The sequence below is a fragment of the Branchiostoma lanceolatum genome, chromosome 1, assembly GCF_035083965.1.
Source record: "Branchiostoma lanceolatum isolate klBraLanc5 chromosome 1, klBraLanc5.hap2, whole genome shotgun sequence".
Lineage (NCBI taxonomy): Eukaryota > Metazoa > Chordata > Leptocardii > Amphioxiformes > Branchiostomatidae > Branchiostoma > Branchiostoma lanceolatum.
Genome location: NC_089722.1, coordinates 2,038,513 through 2,064,731, shown reverse-complemented (window position 1 = coordinate 2,064,731; position 26,219 = coordinate 2,038,513). Strand labels below are relative to the sequence as shown.

Sequence of the window (26,219 nt, the reverse complement as noted above, 5' to 3'; positions counted from 1 at the left end):
CGTATATCCCGCCAGGCTTCCCCGGCCCACCCTCCCGCTTCCCCCGACGATCGACCCCGCCTCACTCTCCGCTGTAAACCCAAGCTCCGCTAGCCGAATACGGGGGCAAGAGCCGCTTCCCCAGACTCCTTATTCGGCTATTCGGTCTGGTCTCCTAGGGTATATGCATTAAAAGCCGGCGCCCTTTTCTTTTGCAGAATTCCCCCTTTCGAACAGATTTTGTCATCGTTTATCAAAATGACTTCCTCATTCGTATGTTGCTGAATAAAGACCGAAGGTGCCATAGTGTAAAGTGTAAAGCCGAAGGTCAGGCGTCACAGTGGTTTAAGTTCTGTCGCGACGCCGTGCTTTGGTACACGCCACCATGTGAGCGCTTCCTTTTTTGTCACTTCGCTTTTAGACAGACAAGAACGACGAGATACTGCACTCTATTCTCCAAGCAGAGGTTTTGGTCGGGGGGTAGTACCCGGAGAGAGAGACCCCCCGACCAAAACCTCTGCTTGGATTATACTGCACTCAACTTATTTCAACTTGCCACATACAGAGAACGATAAACCCATTTTCAAACCTGGGTGGAGTGAGGAAAGTCGTGTTAAGTTCCTTTCTCAAGGGCATAACATCGATGGCATTAGGTGATTCGATCCAAAGACCGCTTGGTTCTTGGCCGAACACCCTGCCGTTACGTCACGCGACCCACGCGCTCATTTCAGCCACGTAAAACAAACATTGCCGGCTAAAGTTCACCTGCTGAGCAAACCGCCAAGACTGACCCTGGGCCTTTGCGTAACGTTGCACAAAGAAGACTGCCTAACAAACATGGCGGCGCTAAGCATGTTTGAAAGGGTTCTGGGTTTTACCCTACAGAATGTGCTGCCTCTCGTGTCCGTCCTCCTTTTGGGTACCTTAGTCGTAGCAGCGGTTTATCTCTGGAAGGAGACTCGCTTCCAGGAGAAAGCTTTGGCCCCCTTTCCGTGTCCGGAGAGGCATTGGCTCCAGGGGACTATGGACTTAAAGAGGGTAAGTGTACACTGCACCCCGACCAATCGATCGCATTGAAACTCAGATTCGAGTCAGTCATAACCCGACAAATCGCTTTCTAAGTTGCGTTAACGACTAAATCTGACAAACTAAACTCGCCAGTGAGATGCTGGAAGGTGTCAGCTTTCAAATGATGTTTGCAGATTGACAATTTTGGCACTTTGGAAGTGATTGAACGCACCCGCGATTTAACGTTTAGAAAAAAAATAGTTTCTACTACTTTTCTTTACACAGTTACCGCCCGCAGTACTGTAAGACCTGTAAATGCATTTAAGTTCACGTGGTTTTAATTTCGCGCTAGGGAGAAAATGGAGTGTTTGCGGTGTGTTTAAGTCACGTTTGAGACAATACTAGACAAGGGGGTAGGCCGATAAATTTCGTGGCGGCTTTAAGTTCGCGGCGAAGAGCTTACCGCGAAAACCGCAAACATAAAACCACCGCGAACATTTCTGCATTTACAGTAGGGTTACTTAACCTCCAACCCGTATGATGTAAGATTCCGGCTCACCGTCAGTGTTTCACGCCTGCTTCTGCAACATTTAGTACTCTTTTATTGAATCGCACCTTTTTAGACTTTTTAGAGATACGCCTCCTCCAACTGGCGGTAGTGCAATAATGTAGAGGCGCATTGAATGCTGCAGAAACAAGCGTAAAACACTGTGAGTGATCCGGAACCTTCAGCATCGACTCAGTGGCTCCAAGTCGACTCCGAGAGTCGATTCCAACAGAGACTGACACACAAACACACCCATATTGTTTACACACATTAACGCACCACACACAGACACATACAATCACATAGACACGTACATTCATACACACGCGCGCACACACACAGAGAGAGACACGGACACACAAAAACACTGACAGCCATATGGACTAGCTAACATAACAGAAAGACTACTTCACAAGTTGCTTGTGTCTTGTTGACAAGTTACCTTGCTCTGACATTACATCCAACCTCCCCCCTCCCCCCAGATCATGGCACATCCAGAGTACGTCCTGGACTTCATGACTGAACAGGTCCAACGCTTTCCGCGATGTTTCCAACAGTGGATCGGGCCGTTCCGCGGGGTCCTGATCGTAGCCCATCCGGAACTGGTCAAAGATGTTCTGAAGACAATCGAGCCGAAAGCGCGGGTCTACGAGTATCTTCGGCCATGGCTAGGTGAGCAGAACTAAGCCTCTATTTAAGCTTAGACGTTAATCTGTGTTGCCAGTGTTGATATTTAACATTGTAAGAAGTTCATTTTGGTGACGCTGATGAAGAGTGCTGGATGTCACTCGAAACGTCCGGAAATAATATCCGTTATCTATCCAGTAGTAGAGTTTGAAATGTATGTTAGTATTGTAAGAAGTATGTAACTTGGTATGACGGGGGGTCGGTACCGACTTCCAGTCACCTTTGACCCGGTGCACGTTACACTCCCGAAGATTGCCGTTATTCTGAAGAAAACGATTGGACTGAGTCTTCCGTCTTATATTAAATCAATTAAGTGGGATCAAGTTAGATCCTTCTATATTTTGGACGGTGAAAGGAACAATTGACAATTGATACACGTACATTGAAATTTGAATGATACTTCAATAAATATGACAAAGAGTGTAACAGGTAAATCTGGGTAACAGACATAATTGTTGACTGGTCCATATGATTCACGACAATATATTTGAAAACAAGCGGAAAGATAAGAAATATTCTAAATGTTGTAAAGACGTACCCTGTGTTAACACAATCTGTCGCTGGCTGGGGTTAATGACCCCATTCCCGGGCCGGCCGCTAGGGGCGCGATTTAGTCAGGCTACTAGGAACACATTTATGTAACGAGCAATGTTGAACCTGTTATCGCTGCAAAGCGTGTCTTCAACGCTAGTATGTGTCTGGAAATGGAACATAGATTTTTACTTCTGCCCCCCTTCCATAACAGGTGACGGTCTTCTTCTCAGTAAAGATGAAAAATGGAGGCGAAACCGAAGACTCCTGACTCCAGCATTCCACTTTGAGATCCTGCGTCCCTACGTCACAATTTACAACCAAGCAACGGATGTCTTTATGGTGACTTACGATCATCAATAATAAGTAGAGTATTCAAATCATTTTAAACTGTTGCGATATATATTTTTGCCACGATTAAGATAAAGGCTGGTTTCGTAGAATTATAAAAATACTTGTTACTAAAAGCTGCCGTACTTTCTACCTTGTATGGCTCATTCCCTTTGCAAACACCACAATGATATATTTCATTTTAACGCAAATAGCATGTACTTTTCACACTAACTAACCCCCACATACAGTCTTACTAGCTCCAACATTTACTCCAGGTGATTCGAATTATTGACTTTCCCCCTTCCAGGAAAAGATGTCAAGTTTCGCCATAAAAGATGAAGCTGTGGAAATCACCAAACACCTGAGTTTGCTGACGTTGGACATCATTCTGCAGTGTGCATTCTCCCACAACATCGACTGTCAGCGTGTCGGGTACACAAGCAATACGTTCATATTTGTTATTGTGTGTCCGTGTTTATGTGGGCGTGCGTGCGCGCACGTGTCCACTGCGGTCTCTGTCTAAGTGGTAACTTGTTCTTCCGTTGCAGGGACAAGCATCCGTACGTCGCGGCTGTGTACGCCATGTCACAACTTGTCATGCTACGTGCAAGGTACGATTAATCACGTACATGTTTTAGTCAAGTCGGTAACTAATTGAGAGTCAATTTTACCAAACCAAACAAAAACTAGATATTTCACGGTGGTATGAATTCTTCTAGCCTGATTGAATCACGCGCCGCCGTAATAACCGATCATCCCCTGCGCAGGACATTATACAGCGGGATTCTACGCCATTCAGACTATTCTCACTCTTCCGCATCACATCAGATCATCTGTTCCATCCTCCTTCAAACTACTCATCAAAGACAGACTAAAAACCGACTCAAACATTCTGAACTGGTAGAAAATTGAAATGGATGTAAATGTAATGTTATGTGTATGTGTACCAATGTAATGTACATGTTATCATGTATATGACTCCAGGAAGAGTAGTGAAGTGCACATGTGTAATTCACTAATGGATGTCGTTTTAACAATAAACAATAAACAATAATAGTTTCCTATGTTTCCAACTTTCTTTGTTTTGCCGTCATAGAAACCCTTGGATGCACCTGTGGCCGATGTACCGACTAACTCCTGAGGGCCGGAAGTTCGTGAAATTGTTCAACCTTGTCCACCAACAGGCTGATGACATCATCAAAGCTAGAAGAGAGGTTCTGGTAAGTTAGTTTGTGTTTGGGGGGGGGGGGTGCACAGGTAGGGAGCACTTATCTCCAAGATGAAGCAGTGGGTGTTATTTCAACCACGATGGAGAAGGAGGCGAACTAGAACAACCGTCTACAAAATGACCCCGACCTTTCCATCTGATTAGAGATTGATGAAATACGCCTGACATTTTTGGTTTTGCTGAAATACAGTTAGATAGATTCACAGAGAAACAGACAAAAAGAGAGAGGCAGGCAGAGACAGACAGAGAGAGAGAGAGACAGACACACACAGAGGAACAAAGAGTTACAAAGACAAAGAGACAGAGATACAGAATTAGGTAGAGACAGGTAGATGAAGACACATTAAAGTCAATACTTTACTCCCTTGGGCCATGGGGTTGAAGTTAGGGAGACAGAGAAACAGAGAGCGAGACTCTCGTGGCGGTAAAGTGATAACTAAAGATGTCAAACTTTTGTTTACGCAGGATAGAGAGGGCAGGGGAAAGATGGGCCGGGGTTAGATATAGATAGAAACGGACAGGGATACAAATCAGGCACGAGCACAGAGCCAGATACGTTAAAAACGATACTTCACTTCCCAGGGGAAAGTAGTAAAGATGTAGAACGCTTGCAATTGTTACCGCAGGACAGAGAGGGCAGGGAGAAGGCGGGCCGGGGGTCTCGCTATCTGGACTTCTTGGACATCCTGCTGACTGCCCGGGACCCGGATGGAGGGGGGCTGACAGATGAGGAGATCAGGGCGGAGGTGGACACGTTCCTGTTCGAAGGTAAATCTTTAAGTGGCACTTTGAAACACATTTGTTCGCCATACATTGTTTTTCACTATCAAATAGCTAGGCTATTTGGACCAATCACAAGCCTCTATTCCTATCGCTTGCACGGACATAACGTCATAAGCATGTGGTAATGTATGGCTAGCAATGTCGACTTGTAGGAATTATGGGATTTCAACTTTTTTACAATATTAATGTCGGTTTCATAATGATAACGTTAATGGCCGGGTTTCCGCATTATGTTTACGGTGGTTACTCGCTCACTTGGTGGTGTATTGGATCGTTAATGCTCACTAGGGGTGGGTACCGGTACATAAAATTCAGGTCCGGTCCAGGTCCAGGTCCAGGTCCAGAGGGTCAGGTCCAGGTCCGGACCTGTACCTGTACCTGATTATGGTAGTGTCGCAGTACATCATATTTTGGAGAGCGAGACACACGTAAAAGTCTCCAAACGTCATGTCTGGAACGATATAATTTCTTAGATTTGCACTTTGTCTCAAAATTATAACTATACTCTTCTCGCCGTCTGTTTACTCATCCTTTAAGTGTTTCTAGATATGATTCACAGCTAACGTCTTCGAAAACGACTCGTTAAATCTGCTGTTTTGTATTTTCTTAGACCAGTTATGTGGCCGCCTGCTGGTAGCCTGGTACTATGAATTTTCTAATCGGTCCATAGGCCGGTCCACTGATTTTTTACGGACCGGTTTTTTTGGACCGGTCCATTAAGAAATACCGGTTTTGTACCGGTACACGGTACCGGTACCCACCCCTAATGCTCACTGATCACGCGTTACATCCGTAAACAACTCGGGGCGGTGAGTTTTCATATCTCATCTTCCAATCATTCTATATTTGAATGGTAGTAGATATTTGGCTCGTAAAGAAGTTTTAAAGGTTTGGCAACCTTTCTCATTATTACCTTCGCAAACTTTCTCAAATGTGTGACAGGGTAGCATTTTGGATCTCTTTGCAGCTTCCTTTAGTACAGCATTAGAACTTCAGGTTGTGCTATCTCGTGTTCTGAACATGCTATGGTCATTGTTTTTGACTGATAGATAAATTTTGGAATCGTAAAGAAGTGGAGTGTATATTATATGCCTTCGCAAACCTTCGGAAATGTGTAACAAGTAGGGGTGGGTACCGGTACAGAAAATTCAGGTCCGGTCCAGGTCCAGGTCCAGAGGGTCAGGTCCAGGTCCGGACCTGTACCTGTACCTGATTAAAGTAGTGTCGAAGTACATCATATTTTGGAGAGCGAGACACAAGTAAAGGTCTCTGTGAGTCCTACAAATTATGTTCAAATTGCATGTCAGAATAATGTGATTATTCTCGGTGCACACTAATGTGCACTCGCCGTCTGTTGACTCATCTTCATATGATTAACAGCTAACGTCTTCGAAAAAGGAAACCACGACTCTTTAAATCTGCTTATTTTGTATTAGACCGGTTATGTGTGACCGCCTGCTGGTAGCCTGGTACTGTGAATTTTCTAATCGGTCCATAGGCCGGTCCACTGATTTTTTCTGGACCAGTTTTTTGGACCGGTCCATAAGAAAATACCGGTTTTGTACCGGTACACGGTACCGGTACCCACCCCTAGTAACAAGGCAGCATGCATGGTGTATCTTGCATCATGTATTATGGTCGTAACGAGGTCACCTGCTAGCGTCGAATGGCAGCCGCCCAGACCCTTGCGACAGTTCCACAAAGTGCAAGTGTGGAGCAAATATGTATCTGTTGTGTATTATGTGATTGTAAATCCTGCAGCAATTCAGCACTGGCTGCCATTGCACGGGTAATGTCTGACCAATAAACGTATCTATAACATCCCTGTCGCTCAAGGTCACGACACCACAGCCAGTGGCATCTCCTGGAGTCTGTACTGCCTGGCTAAACATCCGGGACATCAGGATCGGGTGAGGGAAGAAGTGGACATGGTTATGGCGGGAAAGGACGAGAAACAGCTGACATGGTAATCAATAGAATAACAGATGCTGTGGTGCATTGTTTGCTGTGAACATTTTTAGAAAAAGAATCTATCATTATAAAGAAAAAATGTAGTTTGAAAATTTGCATAAGAGCATAACTATAATTAAGAGCAACCCTGATTGTAAACCCTGCACCAATTCAGCACTAGAAAGGCTGCCATTGCACGGGTAATTTCTGACCAATAAACCATTATTATTATCATTATTATCTATATAACCATACATGAGCTATCGCATATCATATTTCTTACTATCATTGTAACCACAGGCAAGACATCTCCAAACTGAAGTACTTGGCGATGTGCATCAAGGAGGCCATGCGATTGTATCCTCCCGTTCCTATCGTGTCTCGCAAGATCACGCGAGATTTCGTCCTCATGGGGCACCGGCTGCCGGCGGGAGCAACTCTTGATGTGAATGTGTGGTGTCTTCACCACAACCCAACTGTGTGGGGCGAGGACTTCATGGTTAGAACAGCCGGTCATTGAAACTATACAAGACTTCTTTTTTTTTAATTTAAAAAAAAATTATTCAGTAAATACATAAATACATACAAAAATACATACATATAAATCATACAAAGCATTTTCTTATACAGCATTACATGTTAAGGAGAGGTAAAGGGTGATATACAGGTGGTTTGTCTTCTAAGGGATAATTATCATAGTAATGTATTGGCATATTTGATTTAGCAATTTGATTTATTGAAACTATACAAGACGGTGGACCACGAAAATTATATCTAAGACTTTTCCACATTTCCAAACCTGTGCCTCGCCGGATAGTTTATCATTGTTTATGGCCTTTTTTTCACTGACAGGACCCAGTCTGATTTAAGTTTTAAACAATAAACAATAAAAAAACAATCAAGGACGCGTGCCCCAAAAAATAGCCTGGCAGCTACTGGGAGTTGCATGGGTCCCATCCGATAGTGCAAACACAATAAAAAAAAAACACCGGTTTAATTGGAAATTTGACTTTTGCGAAGCAACTTGAGCAGGGCCCAGCTAGCCGGGGCTTGGATCGGCCCACCTCCTACGGTCCCTTTGAAAATATGAGTAAGGCATTAGAAATTAGCTATCTAACGGTATCATTCAATCTCATAATGCTTGAAAATGCTGTGTGCATTTTGACTCGTACTGGAAGATAGATTCACAGCTACATGTACATGTTTGTTGCAGGACTACAGGCCGGATAGGTTTTCATCCGAGAACATGAAGAAGATGGATCCCTACGCTTTCATTCCATTCTCAGCAGGACCAAGGTTAGTCCTTAAAGTGCTAACTACACCAAAATACAAGACTTTCTGTCTATCGTTTGCTTTGGTGTCATTGGTGTAATAGGAACTTTATTGATGCCTTCAAGAAATAATTTGTCAGAATTGAGTCTTACGCCTTGTTTGAATAAATGCCGGTGAAAAAAGACGTCAACACATTACAAAAATTCAGTGTACAAGGTAAGTAGGCATTTAGGGCCCAAGGCTCTGTTATCTAAAAAGAGGCACAGCAGAATATAGAGACTACCGACACAAAACAGTCAAGGATTACTGTCCAGAAACTATTGGCATCACAACGGTACGCGTATTTTCACAGGAACTGTATCGGGCAGAACTTTGCACTGAACGAAGAGAAGGTGGTGATAGCCAGGATACTGCACAGGTACGTTTGCATTTACTACTCTCCAATCTTCATTACCAACCTCTGATTGGAGAGTTTGCTTTTACTAACATTAATACGTTTGTGAATAAAAATACTCTTTTTACACAACCCTGTTCTTCAGACATACCACCAATAGATTTAGTAAATCTTTCGTCCCTTATTGTTTAACTCATTGGAATGAACTTACTTCTGAGGTTCGTTCTTTAAGATACTCTCTGTTTCGAAACCATCTTACTAAATTAGTCCGTCCCCTGCGATCTCCTCATTATAACCGTGGTCCCCGCTACTCCGGCGCCCTTCTCGCCCGACTTCGCATCGGCACGTACAACTTAAATTACAGTCTTTTTAAGCGAAGCTTAGCCCCCAGTTCTGCTTGTAGTTGTGGATGCCCATGTGAATCCGTCCTGCATTATATGTTGAATTGTCCCTCTTACACTGACCAAAGGTCAAAACTCTTCAATACTTTTACACAGGAAATAGGCCATCTCATTGATCTCAACAATCTCTCTGATAAAGCAAAACTAGCGGTTCTTTTAAAAGGCTCACCTACAATACCCTCCAGTTACAATATCAAAATCATGCTGATGACACAAAACTTTATAAATGATTCAGGGAGGTTCTAAGTACTTCTACTTGGAATCGCCTTGAATCATCTGTGAATATTACCTTTTAAAATCAAGGGTCGGTACAGTTGTATGTATTATGTATTTCATATTTCAATCACTTTGTGTATTTAAATATTCAGTTACGTTGTTACTCACTATCGTTAATTTGATACGCATTACTTTAGTCATATCTTATCTTATTTCTGTTACGTTTGTTCAGAAACTGGCTTAAGTTTGTCATTGTCTATGTCAATTTTTATTTAGTTTTTCTGTGGCGCTGTAAAATAAGTCTATGTACTTGAGTGTAGCGCCACTATGTCCATGTCCATGTGTATCCTGTTTTCTTGTTTTCTGAAAAAAAAAAAGAAAAAAAAAACCAAGATATTTATTCCATCGACGTTTCGGTGACCACCTTCTTCAAGGCAATTCTGACTGGTTCACATAGCAATGCAGCACAGGTGTCAGAATTGCCTTGAAGAAGGTGACAGATGGTCACCGAAAATTCGGTGGAATAAATATCTTGGTTGTGTAAAAAGAGTATTTTTATTCAGTGACTTACCAACCTGATGAAACTATTCACGGATTAATACGTTTGACTCTTTTGTTCAAAATGACTACTTTTAAGACCTTTTGCAGAGTTGTTATCACTGGAACTAACCACTGAAAATGTTGCATAAATTATGTGTTATTACAACAAAATGTAACAGAAATGTGCCTGACTAAGCTAACCTATTTATGGCCTGGATGGCTCTACTACGTCTTGCCGCATGGTGGCGTTGCAGCAAGGATGAAGTCCTAAACATGACTATTTCAATACCCTGCACCTCGTCTGTTTTTGACTGGGGAAGATTTTTGAGAGACTACAATGTTTTCTTTGTACTTGACTTGAAAAACAACATTTTTTTTTACTCTATTGATGTTCCTACTTTGTCAGGTTCAAGATCGAGCTCGTTCCCGATCATCACGTGGCCCCAGTAATAGAGCTCGTGACCAGGGCAGTCAACGGCATCAAGGTCAAATTCATCCCGAGGGACTAGTGTGCGCACAGTTGGACTATATCAGAGGGCCAACTTTATGCAAATCATATGTAGCAAATGTATTTCCTGCTCCTTACAAATTGTTGAATGAAGAAGATGCACTCAGTGTCAATCTAGTCTATTACTGTACGATCAGGGGAATAGGGTTGCTGTTTAGATATTGCAAAATTTTTATATAAAAAAAACACTTTATGGTCACATTGTGTTTAGACCACGATCAGCCATAGATCCATGCTGGTACATGTAAAGGAAGACACATGTTATCGATTGTAAACCCATCCTTTTCTAGATACATCCCCGTAACATATTTTTGTCTAATCTTTTTATTTTTCAAAATTAACAACATAAATGCGAGTTAGCCCAGAACAATCACTTTTACCAAATTATTACCGGAACACTATCAATTGCATCGATATAAAGTTTCGTAATTAATATAGAGGAAATATTTTAGGAGAAGATTCAGAGACGTTTTCGTATTCGATAAGTTTCAGATTTTTTTAGGTATGGTCAAAATATTTCAAATCAGATCCATACAAAAGGATAGGCGTTACAAATCTATTACAAACTTGTTGTTTTTAAACTTAATCGAAATGTTTCAGATGATAAAAATTACTCGTACCTTTAGTTTTAAAACTAATCTGTTTTGAACATACTCAAGGAAGTAAGAGGGATACAGGGATAGCTATAGGTAATTCCACTTCTTTACAATAGATAAATATTCTTTTTACATCTTCCTTGTGGCAATTTTAGAAAAATAGAAGCTCTTGTTAGAGAAATTAACAGTTGATTTCCAATCATTACAATATGTTTCCAGAATATTGAATATTGAAGGTTTGCTGGAGTCCAATCATTTTTCAAATAAGATTAAATTCGTTTCTATGTCTCAGTTTTGTGTGCAATGCAATTAATTTGAGGTGTAAGGTTCTTATATAGGCCGGACTAATCTGCATCTGTCTGGCACAACACGACAGATTTGATTGACGTGGGATGATTGTACTAGAGGGTGTAAGAGGGATGCAGATACAGGTTTGAATGTTTGTAACTCCACTTCTTTATAATAGATAAATATTATTTTACATTTTCTTTGTGGCACTTTTAGAAAAATATGTTTCCAGAGTATAGGAGATTTTCTGGAGTGCAATTTCTTAAAAAAACAAAACAAATTAAATTCGCGTGCCTATTTCGCAATTTTCGTGTGTAATGCAATTAATTTGAGGTGTAAATAGTTCTTATATAGGCCAGACCAATCTGCATCTAGCGGACACAACACGACAGATTTGATTTAGGTGGGATGATTGTCTTCTGGCCTATTCGCGTCAACTACGTGTTCTACTCACGGGGGTACAAATAAGCAGCACATTATTAATTACTCAGAACCACAGAATACTTAGACAGTCTTTCTCAGTGTTGCCCGCCTAGAAATAGCTTCTTCCACAGATAAAGCTTACAGAACATGCGATGGATTCAGTGAACAACATGATGAAAGACTTCGTCACTGGTTGTGTACATCTAGCAATCGGATCCTTTACAGGCAGACTTGCCTCGTATCTTCGCCTCTGGTGACTTAACGCGATAAACTAGGATGACCATTGTGTTCTGATCCTACATCGGTGAATTCTGGCCAATCTACAAACTCTAGAGCGATTCAGTGTCAAAGTCGCCAATGTTAAAGACCATTTGAAAGACCTCCTTGGTGACTCTTCTATCGGATACGTGGAGTGACCAAAATGAGTCGCAGCCCAAAAAACGACGGAGAACGTTCGGCGCTACCGACAACTCGTACATGTCATTCAGACGTTAACATAGCTGAAGGGAACCAGCCATACGTGGGGAAGCCTCCAACAGAGTCAGAAGACCGTCCGTTAAAAGACATCTACAATACTGACAGACAGAGAGACGAGAATGCAGTGACATACCAGCTAAAGAGTATCTGTCGCAGAGAAGCATCAGTCATTATTTACCAGCGTGGTCAAGATGTCGATGATTCCATAACAAATGACGAAGATGTCGAAATCAGTGACGTCAGTACAGACACTGAAGCAGAGGACATTGTCCAAAATGATATTCGACAGGAGACTACCATTAAACGACTGAAAGATGTCGGTAACTCTGACCAGACAATAACAGATCACGGAGACGCCCACCTCCCTGACAGCGAGTTTATCCGTCCATATGCTGTCGGTTACCATCAAGATGGCCGCAGCCAAACAGAGAATGTCGTCGGAGATGTCTTCAACATCCAGCCCTACGCTGTTGCTTATGACGAACAGAATGAACGATTTGAAAACCAACCACCAACTGGCGTTTCTGAGAACATGTCTGGCACCAACAAACCGACAAGCGCCAGACTTCCGTACAATGAAAGTATCCGCCCGTATGCAGTCGCTTATCAACGAGATGACAGGTATCCAAACGCCGGTAAGATACATCCACAAAGCTACCTGACATATGAGCTGACCGACCCAGATTGGCCAGTATGTTGCATGCATGTTTTACGCTTTTAATGGCATATGACAGAATAAGGAACGAAAGTATCCGAAATCTCCAAAAACTTTTCTAAATCAAGAAATACACAGAAACTCATATTCCTTTTATAATCTTCCAACCCACTCATCATTGAAAGTGTGGGACTTTTTATTTTCCACTGCTTTCAGAGAAGAAATCAGACCCCGCATTAGTACCGTAATATAGAAACTTACTGTAGAATAGCAATATAGAATGATCTTGTATTCATGTATACCTTTTGTTTAACCTTACATTTGTATTTCTGCTGCAGCTTCCATTATTGTTGTCAACATGCAATTAGCCTACGGGCATGAATTTGCAATAAACTATTAATTAATTATTACAGGACAGACATCATTGTCGGTAAAACATGTAAGTAGGAAGTTCATTTTCGAGGCTACCTGGGAGAATCCATGTGAACTCTCTGTCAAAGGATGTAGAATACTTTCTCTGATGCCCTTCCATCGTGCTACAGGTAATATGTACATGTATGCATTACCTCGATGTCGTCAGGCATGCGTCATCGGTGTGAGTGTTGCGGTGGTGACAACCATGTTTGTCCTAACAGCTTCTATGCTGGCTACATTCATACCGGCGATGCAACACAGCTACATCAAAACGGCAAGTGGTAACGTTACATTAATTTGTTTGTTTATTTGTATTGCATACCCGGTAAACCGCCTCAAGGCGTAACACACCAGGTTTGTACTGAAGAGTACAAGCTGCATACCCGGACAGATTTATATGATCCATTCACACTGGGAAGGACCCCTACTCTTTTCGATAAGTGCGATGGGTTCTTTTACGTGCTTGAGTTGTGGATCTCCTCAAACACGGAACCTCCATTTAACGTCCCTAACCGAAGCTAGGTACTCATTTTCACCTGAGTGAAGTGAGGAAAGTCATGTAAAGTGCCTTTCCCAAGGGCACAACGTCAACGGGACAGATCAGAGAACCCCGGATTCGAACCCGGTACTTCTGGGTTCTGGGGCCATACAACCTATCACTGCGCCACTGCGACGCCACAACATTTCATATTCATGTATAGCTTCATCGGTTGATAGTTCGCCGTCGGATCATCTCCTAAAAGCGAGACCAAATTGCCCATACATGACTATATTGTTACCCATATACTGTTATCGACTGTTATTTTGTAGTTGCCTCTTTTTTTAGAAAATATCCACACCTTTTGTTTGTGCAGAACAGAGCACCCTCTTTCTCCCTTAATTATAAGTTCTGTTTATACTTTGGCACTTTCTTAGCGGCAGTTCAACAATGCGCTACCTGTTAGGAGTCTTTCAAACCTCTCTTCATTGAATTGAACTCATAAATAGACTTGGCGACACCAGACTAACATCACGAACGTCCCCGTCCATCCAAGCGGCATCCGACACGTGGACTGCACGACATCCAAACCCAGTATTGAAGGTAATACTTTGTGAATGCTCAAAATTCTTAACGTTTTTTGGCAAGTAAAAGAAGAAAACATTCATCATTTTTCAGGTTGAATACATTATAGTATAAAGGCCGGGGAGTCAAGAATATGAAGCAAACAGCAGTCTTCAATCAAGCACAGACCAAAATTAAAGTTTTTGTATTTCACAGGGGAAGAAAACAATGAAGTTGAAGTTGAAATTGAATTTGGCGGAAGTGGCTCTGAGGTGGGCAAGTTTCGCAACCCGAGTGGCGTCGTCGTGTCGCCTAGCAACGAGATATTTGTAGCCGACATGTTGAATCGTCGTGTCCAAGTATTCAGCACGAAGGGTGTTTACCTCCGCCATTTCCCGACCGTTATTTCGGAAGAAGCCGAAGCTGGGACAATGGCACCAAATGGCATCTCTATCGACGACAGCGGCCACCTATGGGTTGTTGGGAAAGCTAAAGGTGCGGACCGTTTGGCAGGGCATATCGTTAGGTATACAAAAATGGGACGTCACCTGTCGACGCTCTACCCATCCTTACCGAACAACACCTTCACGGACATTGCCGTGGACGCGCGTCACCGACGCGTCATTGTGACGGAGAACTGGGCACACCACGCTGAAGTAAAGGTTCTGCTGTTTAATGGCAGTGTACGCGTCCTTCTTACGTTTGGGAAGCAGGCGTGGCCCGCGCGGCTAGCGGCAGGAGTCGATGGAACCTTCCTCGTGTCCGACGTCGTTAACACTAGTGTGTCTGCATATAACAGGACCGGACATCATCTGTTTGATGTCGTAGGACCGGACCGAAATGCGGGCCGACTGGCAGTGGTCGCCGGAATCTGTACGGACAGTCGAGGAAATGTTCTGGTGGCTGATTTGTTTGAAGGAACAGTGGACCTGTTCAGTGAGTACGGTCGGTACGTCCGGCGAGTCGTGTCCGGTCTGAACAGTGCAGACGACGTGGCGGTTGGACCATGTGGGCAACTTGTAGTGACCGGTCCAAGGGAAGATATTGTCCACATCTTTTCACTGATTAGCGCTTGGTCGCCATGATGCAGGAGCACCACATCCGTGAGTAATGTCATCAGGTTGGCAAATACCCCAGGTATTTGTCGCCGGGTCGTGTGGCGTAACGGCAGGGTCTTCGGCCCCAAACCCAGCGGTCCGGGGTTCAAATCCTCCTGACGCCACCGCCACCTTGGGAAAGGCACTTTACACGACTTTCCTCACTCCACCCAGGTGTAGAAATGGGTATATTGTTCTCTGTACGTGGCACTGTTGAAATAAGATATGAAAAAAAAATAGTGCAGTGCCGCGTCGTCTTTGCCTGTTCAAAGGCAAATTCAAAAAATACCCAAGGTCTCAACATATGTTCCACAAACCACTTCAAATCTGAACATGTCTGTAACATAAAGTCCTGGGCTAGGCCCTCTGGCATCCACAAGGTTTTATCTACGTTTAGGTATTGTGAGGATCAGGCTTACACATAAAATTCGATATTGTTTTATCTATTTTTCTTATCATATTATGAATGTTTGATGTATGGCGTTATTCTATATGTGAATGTTCTACTGTATGTTAGATGGCACCCGACATCAGTACACTGTCAGCTGGGTGACCTGTGTATTGCTGTGTTGCAATTTCGATAAAGATAAAAGGTAAAGATAGAATGATTGGAAATTGTAAGGGCTCTATCTCTGACTCGTATATTTCGGAAGGATCCGCAACATACAAAATCTTTTCTTATTAATATAATTACTACCTTGCTGTCATAAACAGATGTACGGTCTGAAAGGTTGTGTTCATAATTGTGGAGGCTGTATTTTAGAAATTACTTGTCGTATAGTCAAATATTCACTGTCAATTTGACATTAAGAAAAAGTAGCAATACAAAAATATCATTCGCTACCAAAGCAGAGCAAAGCATTCCCCATATAGCTTTTTTTAAGAATTGAATACATAGAGCCTCCTGATTTAATGCATTTATGTCCGTAAAGAGTTTTTATCGATTTTGCTATGATTGGTTTCACTTCTAGGCTAGACTAATAAAGATCTACTCGGTTCGATTATTACGCTTTATACGGACATGCGAATATTGTCTGCTGGCCTATTTTGATTAGTCACGTGTTTTATCCAGAAAACAAGCCACAGTAGCATGTCGCAATACCACAACAAGAATAGGAGATTTGCGTTGATGAAGGTTAGACATCCAGCTAATAAGATACGCCAAGAATACTCAAGCAACTGGATAAAATTTCAAAATTCTCATAATTTTATCCAATTGCCTGAGTAACTATTTTTGGAATAGAGATTTATTCAACTTTGCTTTTTCTTAACTAGAAGTTATCATCATGTACTGTGAGTTGTATGCCATTGATATTGTCTTTGAAGCTATTGTTAGTGCTTTCTGTTTCCTGATCTGTACTTAAAAATCTCAATCAAATGTATTTCCTAGTGATTGTGTTCTAATTATTATTGGCTATTACTGATGAAAGGGTTCCGTGCAAATTTTAGTCCCCCAATTAAAGTACATGCACTGTATTTCGAATATTGCTATAGCTCGTTATGCTGTCCATTGTGATGTCTTGTCCTTGTCAGCAGGGCTAGCCCTTTGTAATAGCCTCGGGCTAGTTGGGCAGCCCTGGCTGTGTGTCAGCCAAACCAATAAATAGATAAATACCGTGTTCACCTCTTCATTATACTGTAAGCTGTTATGTAGTGACCCAAACAGAGTACCAGGCACAAGTGAATTTGACCTACTGACCTTTAGGGTCATAGGCAAAACCAGGGAGGCAAAACCAAAATAGACCGTGAACTATGACCCAATCAACCAAAAATGCCATTCGCATCTTGGGTGCCCAAGGACTGTGGGCTGCCATACCGGTTTTCTCTGTCATTATGGAGACTCTGTCAAGTCATACTTTCTGAAGGTGTGGTGTGAACGTATACTGTTATAGTTGACGTGAACCGTGCCCTGGAATTCGCCCAGATCTCTTACAACCTCTTCCAACGGCCAAAGGCTAGGGGCATCCGCCAGGAACCGGCGGCTTCTGTACAAACATGGCAGGCCGTAACTGTTACGTAGTTCTGTGTGCCCTCTTCGTGGTGCTGATTCCGATTTGCACAATCGTAGCTCTAGTGATGTGTGGAATTTTCGTCGCCGCTCCGGCGCTACAAGGCCTCCGAATGTTGCCGACGGAGTGTACCGTCGTGTCGTCGGGAATAGTCGGAGGGGAGGTCACCTGTCGGTGCGGGGGGACCAAGTCCAACCCGTGCTTCTCCGCGTTCCCGTGTCTGCAGATCAACGTCACTTATCTAACGGGCAGCGGCGGGAATCTCACCAGTCTCCTGGTGGACACACAGGCCATCATGGGGTACGCTCGACAGGTAAGGGAACCTTGAACCTTGAACGAGGACATCTGTGATGTCATCTCGGGAGACAATGTGTCCTTCTGCACCACTCAGTCCGGTCTTCCATTAGCGATCTCAGCTCTGTTGTTGAAATGTCACTGAGCTCAGCATCCCTTTTTAGATTGTCAATGAGGGTTGTGCGTTGCAGGTTAGGGATGCTGTAGAAATAAGCTAGTTCACGGTTGCTACTACGCATGTGCAGTGTCAAAGGTGAAGGCCACCGGCTTGTAAACAGTTCTCACCTCGACATTGTCTAGATTTGCATTACAACGCCCGGACGGCTTTTGTTTACGTCTCAGGGGCCTTTACCTTTGACACTGCACATGCGTAGTAGTCGGAACCGCAAATGGGCGCATAGGCTTAGAGCCTGGATGCCTAAGGGTTTGTGTAGATTCTGGAGACAGTCTGGCATCCAGGCATTCAAAATATTTCTAGTGTTTGCGTGTCAGTATCGATGGATTGTGATGATATTTGGTTTGTGGTGAGGTTTTCGAATGACAAAGGTCAAGGTCGATTCTGGGCTTCCTAGTGGCTTCCTTTGGCACTGCAACGAGATTTAAACTACTATACTGAAATAGCAGAAAATATACCTTGATACCGCATGCAGGATATACCGATCACATAGCCCCACCCACCTCCGTCAAGACGGTGAGATGGAAAATAACAGGGTCATAACAACATAAGATTAAGAATAGAGATTATACGACATGCAGCCACTCTCTCATTGGTCGAACCACTAATTGTCATGCTATCATTGGTTGAAATTCTGATCGTGATGGACAGTCAAGATTGGTCTATTCAATCAAACGGTTAGAGAAGATCGAACCATTCTCTAATACTTTCATTTGATCTATTTCTTCCTACACGCAACATTTTGCTTTAAAGGTATTTTTGGTATGTTTTTATTAATTTTTTTCCAGTGTGCCACCCGAGAGTGCAGCAGTTCGCAGATTGTAAACGGCCTGTCTGTCTCGTCATACAAAAGATCCTGGGGACAAGAGGGAATGACGTACCCATGTTACTATGAAGACGGGAACGAGAGGGAGGTTTCCCGCACAGTTGTAAATACCAGCAAATGGTTGGTCTTCCACGCGCTCTTCTGGCCGCTGCTTATCCTGGTGATTTCCTACTCGCTGGGCTACTTCTTCTGCGTAAAGTGTATCAGACTGGAAAAATAGACTTGGTCAAATTACGTTTCTAAATGATTGTGTAGATGATTTTCAAATACTATCTGCAAATTCAAACCCTACTCGTATTTATGAAAACGGATCTTTGATATGTGATTTCGTACACAAAGAAGTGAAACTGGTCGAAGCGTATCAGACTTGCAGAATAGACTTTGTCAGATAACGTTTCTAGATGTGTAGATGATTTTCAACTACTATCTACAAATTCAAACCCTACTCGTATTTATGAAGACGGATTTTTGATATGTGATTTCCTACACAAAGGAGTGAAACTGGTCGAGATTACAGCACCGGTCATTGCGAAGGAGTGAATCTATGCACCGCTTTTATGACGTCACTTTATAGACTTTTTAAGGACGCAAGTCAGTGAGTAGCAGATCAAATGTGTTACGGGTAGGTAGCCTGTAGCTTCCTCCGTCTCAGTCAGGGATGGTTGTAGGACCCTAACTATACTTTGTTACTCTAGTTGTGAAGTAAAGCCGAGATGTTGCTCAGTATTTATTGTGAATTAATATGTAGAGGTCAAATGAATGATATTGACGGGTTGTGTTGCTTGGAATGAAATATCATTTAATCCTCTGAAATGGACCTACAGTGTATGTGCACAAATAAAAAGAAACTTTGCACTCTTCTCACACTAGGACATTTTTTTTCATCATTTCTTCACCGAATCTAGGAGGTTGCGGCAGTAATTTTCCTCCGTCGCGTTTGGTTCCAAATCGTTGTTTTCACTCACCAACAGTCTCTGCCAGTGTAGTGCAGCATGCAGCGCCATCTGTCGGATATGAAAGTTATTGCACAAATGTTATAGCTAGCACACTATGCATTGAAAATTCAGTGCACTTTACATGAAGGTACTACATGTGTACTACTAACGTAAAGCGTACGATAATAAATATGTAAAAACGGGATTGACATCCAAAACAATGTAAGTTTTTTTTTACCGTTCATCGTTGAAAGAAGCGCAGATCAAAACGTAACACATTTCTAGTGTTTTTCTTTCGAATTCGTAACCAAACATGAGGTTTTATCACTATCCCGTGATATTGTTCATGTCTTGAGCAACAGCTTTTGCGTCACTACTTTACAAGGCTGAAGTGGTCCTCATCAGGGACACCAAATTTAAACTTTTTATGCACCTGTTTTACCCTCCCTTTCACACTGTGACAAATTCAAATAAAACATCTAAGCAAGCCATTGCATGAAGTACTAGTACTTTTCATGGCGAATTAGAAAAAGTGCAGATTACCAGAAATGTGTCCCTGGCTCCACTCTTGTCGTTCATGGCCACCAAGGTCGATCCAAGGTTACGCAGTATGGCGGACACCAGCCACGGCGCATGCGCCTCCCCCAGCTCAGCTGCCCGACGGTAGCAGCTACAGTTAACGTAACGTCAAAAGTGGTTTAACCATTTCCGTTGTTATACATGTAACCTCCTTGTTACCATGTAGCTGTCTCCAACAGAAAAAGCAATCAGACATCAAGCTTAAGTGCCCTCTGGCGGGACATGCAGAAGCTGCAGTACAAAACACGCAAAAACGGACAGACACAAAGATAGCCCCAATATACTCCTTAAGTTATGCTGCTCAACCAGATACATACGCACACATACACATACACAAGTACACACACACACACACACACACACACACACACACACACACACACACACACACACACACACACACACACACACACACACACACACACACACACAAACGGTACCGAAAATATAACCTTGAAGTTCTTGCCGAAGGTAACCATTATGATACAATATGTTATGCATGCATTAAGGTAGATCCAGAGGCATACCTTATCGCCCTGTCATAGTCGCCCTGATGATTGTACAGACAGCCCAGGTCGTCTAGCACGTTTATCGTCGTGTGGTGGGCGAGGCCGTAGATATGCTGGTATATCAGCAGGGCGCGCTGTAGGCTCCGCTCGGCATCATCGTACTGGAACTGACGGCCTAAGCTTTGCAATGTGTTCGCTGGAGATGAGAGAAAAAAATATTACATTTAAGATATAGCCTGGGTGCCATCCTATTTCTACCGGGGCTCCTACACTCGCTACCCTAAATAAAAAATGTTTAGGGTAGCGTCTAGCGAGTGTGGGAGCCCCGGTAGAAATAGGATGGCACCCAGGCTACGTTTCATCAGGCTGCTGAATCTTTTAAAGTCACCCACAGTCGTTTTTCTCACCGACGTTTTGGCTGGAAGGTTCCAGCTGCCTTTAAAGCTTTAGCCGTGTGATTCGTCCGTTCGTCCGTGAAAAAGTTAGCTACCTTTAGCCGTGTGATACAAACGTTTTTCGTCCGTGAAAAAGTTAGCTGTGGTTGTAAATAAAGGAAGAACTTGTAAATGAAGTAAGCTGAACAACTATTTAGTATTACACCATTCCAAAAAAAGTAGATGCTATGACGGCTGTAGCAAAAACTCAGAGCGGGGAAAAAAAAGATATCTCAGAAATATTTTCAATATGCTTTGCGTGCACTTGTACGATATTCGCCAAGTATGTCACTCTGCAGAGTTGCAAGGCGATCTATACACACCTTTGATCTTCAAATGGACGAAAAATGTAAGCGCCAGGAAAAATAAATGTATTGGATATTTGGAGTTTCATTTTACACAACCAGGAATCTCACCTGCTGACGTTTCGGTGTCTGTTAGACACCTTCTTCAGAGCTTCTGACTGGAGTACTGCTTCTCACCGCTATAAGTAGTCGATGTAGGTGGCGCTTTTGCGACGAGAACGCAATCCCAAACATGGCTGAGCTTGTATCCCCCTAGCCCCGTCTCGGTTCATCACTGGTGATGACTTCCTGATCCATACTGCCTCCTTAATCCAACGGATGCGTCTGTTGTCCTCTCTGTCTATTACTTTGGCCCCCTCCCAGTCAGTTGTTCCTAGCAATATGGTTCGCGACTGCAGATTTCTTCTCTTCTTGTTGTGCCTGTCTTTTCTGGGATTACGTTTGGGATTACGTTCTCGCCGCAAAAGCGCCGCCTACATCGGCTACTTATAGCGGTGAGAAGCAGCAGTACTCCAGTCAGAAGAAGGTGTCTGACAGACACCGAAACGTCAGCAGGTGAGATTACCTGGTTGTGTAAAAAGAAAACTTCAAATATCCTATGTTCTACCAACCTGATGAAATTATTTTCCAAATGCATCATTGATTGTAATTACAACCCACCTAACTGAAGCAGCAGCTTCCTGCTCGGTGTGCCGTTGTTCAGGTTCTCTTCAGCGGACGTCTCTAAAACGCAGGCGACGTCCCTGAGCAGTCTCACCGCCTGGTGTGTGTGAGAAGTTCCGGGGGACAGGTTCCTCCTCTCACGGGCCCGGTCCTGGTTCAGCCACGTCACCGCCAGCTGGGTCCGCATCCCTTCCACAAGGTGCCTGGTACAGGAACAACAAGGCAATCGGGGAGGGCAGACTTCACCCCCTCATACTTGCAACTGGGACTAAAATAGCGTTATAGAGCCCATCGTATACGTAGCCTCTACCAGGCTCCACAGGTCGCTGGAAAAATCGTAGAAATTGGCCAAATAGACGGATAACATGCCAGATAAGTTAGTCCGCTATAAATATAGAAGTTAGAGTTTGGATGGCATATTGGACCCTCTCACCGTAGCCGACTCCCTTATCATACTTTTCACACTATTTGACCAATTTCTACAATTTTTCCAGCCATCCGTGGGGCCTGGTAGAGGCTATCGTATGCGTACATAATATGGATCAAGCAACTGGGAAATTCTCAAACGCGTCCAGCGTTTCATATAGCATCTGGTACAGGAACAATAAGGCAATCGGGGATGGCAGACTTCACCCCCTCATACGAACCCCCGTCCTCCAGATCCTTATTTCTACTTGCACCAAAGGTACTTATAACAGCATTATAAAGTCCATTGAACAAAACAGCAAAATACATCAAGCAAGTTGAAAATTCTCAAAAGAGTCCAACGTTTAAGATAGCATCCGATATCTATCATAACTGACTGAGAATGTGTCTGAAGACAAGTGTAACCTGTTTGTAAATGAGTATCTGAATTGATATTCAAACAATAGCTATCTACCACTCAAAATCTGCGACCACAGCATGTCCAAAACGCGAGGTATCAAAACCTGCATTTCTGCTGAAGTACTATGGAAAGCCGACAGAGGGCCCATAACCGTATAATTTCTTCGTCTTACCGACACCTAACATGGTACCAACAGATCAAATTTCATAGGTATCCATCCGCGACTTCTCGAGTTATGCTATTCACACACACACACTAATACATGATGAATGGTTTATTTATTGCACACACAATACAATCAGACCGTGACAGTCAACAGACTGAATTGCAGTCTGACTTTACAAGACGTACGAGTCATTAATTCGTAAAAGATAAATACATATTAAAAACAATGGAAGTTAAACGAGCGGCGTAGTGCTAAAGGCTGGGAATCAGCGTTATTTCGTTTGAGACAGAATGACATGTAGTAAAGCCATATACTAGTAAACAGATGGTAAAGTCAAGTATTGTTCATCAGACGGGTCATCTGAGGTATGGCGCTGTTTCTATAACGGTCAGTTCTACAGCGTTGAAGGTGCAGTTTGTTCGACGAACGCGTGCGTCGGCTGCTGATTGACTGTCTTACGGGTGGCAGGAAGTGGCGGTACAGTTCAGATGATAGCAGAGAGGTGGCAAAGTTCAGAGTCAGGTTGCTACGACGCGCCTGGAGAGTAGGTAGGTGCAGGATGGTACAGGCATCGGTGTAGCCGGAGTAGTCTGACCCCAGGATTATCCTGACGGCTCTTCTTTGAATTTTCTCAATCTTCTGACTCAATGCACTTGTGAGGCCAGAGTGCCAGACTGGGGCGGCATATTCCGTGACGGGACGTACATAACACACATACACTGAGACAAGGTCCTCTTTGGGAACATGAAAGTATTTCAGTCTCCGAAGTAGGTACAGCCGCTGGCTGGCACTGTTACAAATGTGGTCTACATGTGCATTCCACTTCAGGTCGGCCTGCAGGAGAACCCCCAGAATTCTCATCACCTGCACCTGTTTCAGTTCGATGTTGTTAAGGTAGAGGGGGGGAGGGATTGATGCGACCTTGCTGAACTGGATGTGCATGACCTTGCATTTACCGGGATGTAGGACCATTTGCTGATCGTGGGACCATTTGTCGAGGTCCGTTAAGTCACGCTGCAAGTTTGACGTACGGCCGTTGTTACATACACAACATACACATACATACACTCACACACACACAAACACAAACGCACGCATACACACATACATACACACATACACACACATACACAGACATACATACACAACATACACATAGATACATACATACATACATATACAATCGTTGCTAAGAAACATTCTTTTCGAATGGGCTCCACCCTTAAAAATATTAAGTACATACTCAGGGTTCACCATACCAAGTTTCATGCTTTTACCACAATTTGAACAATTCTACCTATATTTTGCACCAATCGCCTAGACTAATACATACATACACAAACACTAACACATGCACACAGGTATTGCGTATCATAAAATGTATCATAACTACCTGTTCTTCGTAGTGGGTCCAGCTTCTTGCATCAGCTGTACCCCCTCCCTACAGGCCCTCTCCGTTCCATACAGGTCCGCCTGTAGGTTGGCCAGCCTGGTGAAAATCTTAGACAGCGCTTCTACCCTGTCTTCCCCCTCCATGCGCTCCGCAACCTGCATGTAACACACGAATTCATCATTCAGACCGAGTATTTTGCATCTTCGAAAAAAACACATAATTCAAATGCCCTACCTGTTACATCAAGAACCGTAATCTATCCGTGAATAGTTTCATCAGGTTGGTAAGTCACTGAATAAAAAGACTCTTTTTACACAACCAAGAGATTTATTCCACCGACGTTTCGGTGACCATCTGTCACCTTCTTCAAGGCAATTCTGACTGGTTCAGACAGCATGAACATGTTCTTATGTATAAGTAGCAACACCTGTGCTGCATTACTATGTGAACCAGTCAGAATTGCCTTAAAGAAGATGACAGATGGTCACCGAAATGTCGGTGGAATAAGTCTCTTGGTGGTGTAAAAAGAGTATTTTTATTCATCTATTGTATGATTGCATTTATTTATCTGTCTATTTATGTGTCGTTATACTGTTGTTTAACTTTTTTCTTGTCCGATGGCGGCGCTAACATAAGTTGTTTTAAACTTACTTGTGTGCCATCTTGTTTGTTTTTGTTTATTTATGTTTGCTCGATAAGATAAAGATAAGACATTAAAAAAACCTGTACGGCCCTTCGCAGGGCCATGTCCCGGTATTCCCGTCCTAACATCTCCCCGCCGAAAGACTGCTCGGCCCGCGCGATTAGTCTGTCCACATCGTTCCCCACGACTCGCCACCATTCGTGAGTCGGGGCCGCCGCTATCAGGGAGGTGCTCCCGACCAACAAGGACATCCTGAGCCACCCAACTCTTCTGCAATACTCAACCACGGTCTTCGCAACGTTTCTAACGTTGAGCGATGATGAGATGCGTAGAAGTAAGTTCGTGGGGTTGAACTTCTTGAGTGTAGAAGTGGTATGGAGACACCGTGCTGTTAGAAAGCGCACCGGTATGGTTGTCGTCATATCTAACGTTACTGGAAAACGTCGACTGAGGTTCAAGGTGTGTCCACTTTTAAAATTCACCACAGGTGTTCGAATGTTCTAGAACGGCATACGGACAAATAGAAGGGATAGTCATAATAGAACGTCTACGGCTGGTTGAATTACGTAAGAAACGAGCCTTGGCCTTAGTAACAAAGACGATAAATTCTTGAAACATTCGAACTGTTTTCCGCCGGCCTCAGTCATTAAATCAATCAATGGTGTTTGTGATGCGTTGAATGTCACTGAATGCTGAGTACCAGCAATAGATATGTTGGACTAGAATTATATATGATCATCATCATCATATCGGGCGGCTTGCCACATTTCGAGAATTCCTGGGAAAACCTCCTGTCATCAAAGATCTTCCGGTGCAGAAAATCATTGAGGATGAACTTGGAATTCCTATCAGGAAAAGCCCATTCTGTGAAGATGAGTTGGAGGTAGTATTGAAGACACTTAAGAATAGAAAAGCAGCTGGCCTCCATGAAGTGCCTCCTGAAGTCTGGAAGACTAGGAGATTCAACGACATACTGCTGGAATACTATGATAGTCGATTGTATATTATCTCTTCTTACACTGTAATGAAGCAATATTAATGGCAACATATTTGGTAAACAAATGTTAACGTGAAGATGGCAATCTGGTGGAAC

At 43.2% G+C, this 26,219-nt stretch overlaps 5 protein-coding genes across 5 annotated transcripts; 4 read left to right on the top strand and 1 right to left on the bottom strand.

Annotated features, from left to right (window-relative positions):
- The first annotated feature begins 810 nt into the window (after window positions 1-810).
- On the top strand, window positions 811-2,220 carry LOC136425208 (cytochrome P450 4A7-like). The gene is made up of 2 exons (XM_066414007.1): window positions 811-1,017; window positions 2,017-2,220. Exons 1-2 carry the CDS (start codon window positions 817-819, stop codon window positions 2,218-2,220), a joined length of 405 nt encoding a protein of 134 aa, XP_066270104.1. The 5' UTR covers window positions 811-816.
- A 1,171-nt stretch (window positions 2,221-3,391) lies between these two features.
- LOC136429278 (cytochrome P450 4F2-like) lies at window positions 3,392-11,264 on the top strand. The gene is made up of 9 exons (XM_066419142.1): window positions 3,392-3,517; window positions 3,634-3,696; window positions 4,182-4,305; window positions 4,940-5,081; window positions 6,933-7,062; window positions 7,347-7,545; window positions 8,260-8,342; window positions 8,671-8,736; window positions 10,276-11,264. Exons 1-9 carry the CDS (start codon window positions 3,399-3,401, stop codon window positions 10,376-10,378), a joined length of 1,029 nt encoding a protein of 342 aa, XP_066275239.1. The 5' UTR covers window positions 3,392-3,398; the 3' UTR covers window positions 10,379-11,264.
- An 841-nt stretch (window positions 11,265-12,105) lies between these two features.
- Window positions 12,106-15,357, top strand: LOC136425197 (E3 ubiquitin-protein ligase TRIM32-like). Its single transcript, XM_066413996.1, has 2 exons — window positions 12,106-12,796; window positions 14,489-15,357. The coding sequence occupies exons 1-2, from the start codon at window positions 12,106-12,108 to the stop codon at window positions 15,355-15,357; spliced, it is 1,560 nt and encodes a 519-aa protein (XP_066270093.1).
- A 1,966-nt stretch (window positions 15,358-17,323) lies between these two features.
- LOC136429266 (uncharacterized) lies at window positions 17,324-18,913 on the top strand. Its single transcript, XM_066419131.1, has 2 exons — window positions 17,324-17,691; window positions 18,636-18,913. The coding sequence occupies exons 1-2, from the start codon at window positions 17,365-17,367 to the stop codon at window positions 18,891-18,893; spliced, it is 585 nt and encodes a 194-aa protein (XP_066275228.1). The 5' UTR covers window positions 17,324-17,364; the 3' UTR covers window positions 18,894-18,913.
- A 255-nt stretch (window positions 18,914-19,168) lies between these two features.
- LOC136429255 (tetratricopeptide repeat protein 19, mitochondrial-like) lies at window positions 19,169-25,686 on the bottom strand. Its single transcript, XM_066419120.1, has 6 exons — window positions 25,207-25,686; window positions 24,484-24,638; window positions 22,096-22,301; window positions 20,715-20,892; window positions 20,152-20,278; window positions 19,169-19,677 (listed from the first exon to the last, which is right to left on the bottom strand). The coding sequence occupies exons 1-6, from the start codon at window positions 25,546-25,548 to the stop codon at window positions 19,558-19,560; spliced, it is 1,128 nt and encodes a 375-aa protein (XP_066275217.1). The 5' UTR covers window positions 25,549-25,686; the 3' UTR covers window positions 19,169-19,557.
- Window positions 25,687-26,219: the final 533 nt, after the last annotated feature.

Coding starts and splice junctions, on each gene's coding strand:
- LOC136425208 (XM_066414007.1), top strand. CDS start 817: ATGGCGGCGCTAAGCATGTTTGAAAGGGTTCTGGGTTTTACCCTACAG. Junction 1,018..2,016: donor GGACTATGGACTTAAAGAGG/GTAAGTGTACAC, acceptor CCCTCCCCCCAG/ATCATGGCACATCCAGAGTA.
- LOC136429266 (XM_066419131.1), top strand. CDS start 17,365: ATGGCAGGCCGTAACTGTTACGTAGTTCTGTGTGCCCTCTTCGTGGTG. Junction 17,692..18,635: donor TCATGGGGTACGCTCGACAG/GTAAGGGAACCT, acceptor ATTTTTTTCCAG/TGTGCCACCCGAGAGTGCAG.
- LOC136429278 (XM_066419142.1), top strand. CDS start 3,399: ATGTCAAGTTTCGCCATAAAAGATGAAGCTGTGGAAATCACCAAACAC. Junction 7,063..7,346: donor GACGAGAAACAGCTGACATG/GTAATCAATAGA, acceptor TTGTAACCACAG/GCAAGACATCTCCAAACTGA. Junction 7,546..8,259: donor TGTGGGGCGAGGACTTCATG/GTTAGAACAGCC, acceptor TGTTTGTTGCAG/GACTACAGGCCGGATAGGTT.
- LOC136425197 (XM_066413996.1), top strand. CDS start 12,106: ATGAGTCGCAGCCCAAAAAACGACGGAGAACGTTCGGCGCTACCGACA. Junction 12,797..14,488: donor TGACAGGTATCCAAACGCCG/GTAAGATACATC, acceptor TGTATTTCACAG/GGGAAGAAAACAATGAAGTT.
- LOC136429255 (XM_066419120.1), bottom strand. CDS start 25,548: ATGACGACAACCATACCGGTGCGCTTTCTAACAGCACGGTGTCTCCAT. Junction 24,639..25,206: donor CCCTGCGAAGGGCCGTACAG/GTTTTTTTAATG, acceptor TGTTACATGCAG/GTTGCGGAGCGCATGGAGGG. Junction 20,893..22,095: donor GAAGCTGCTGCTTCAGTTAG/GTGGGTTGTAAT, acceptor TCTCATCTCCAG/CGAACACATTGCAAAGCTTA.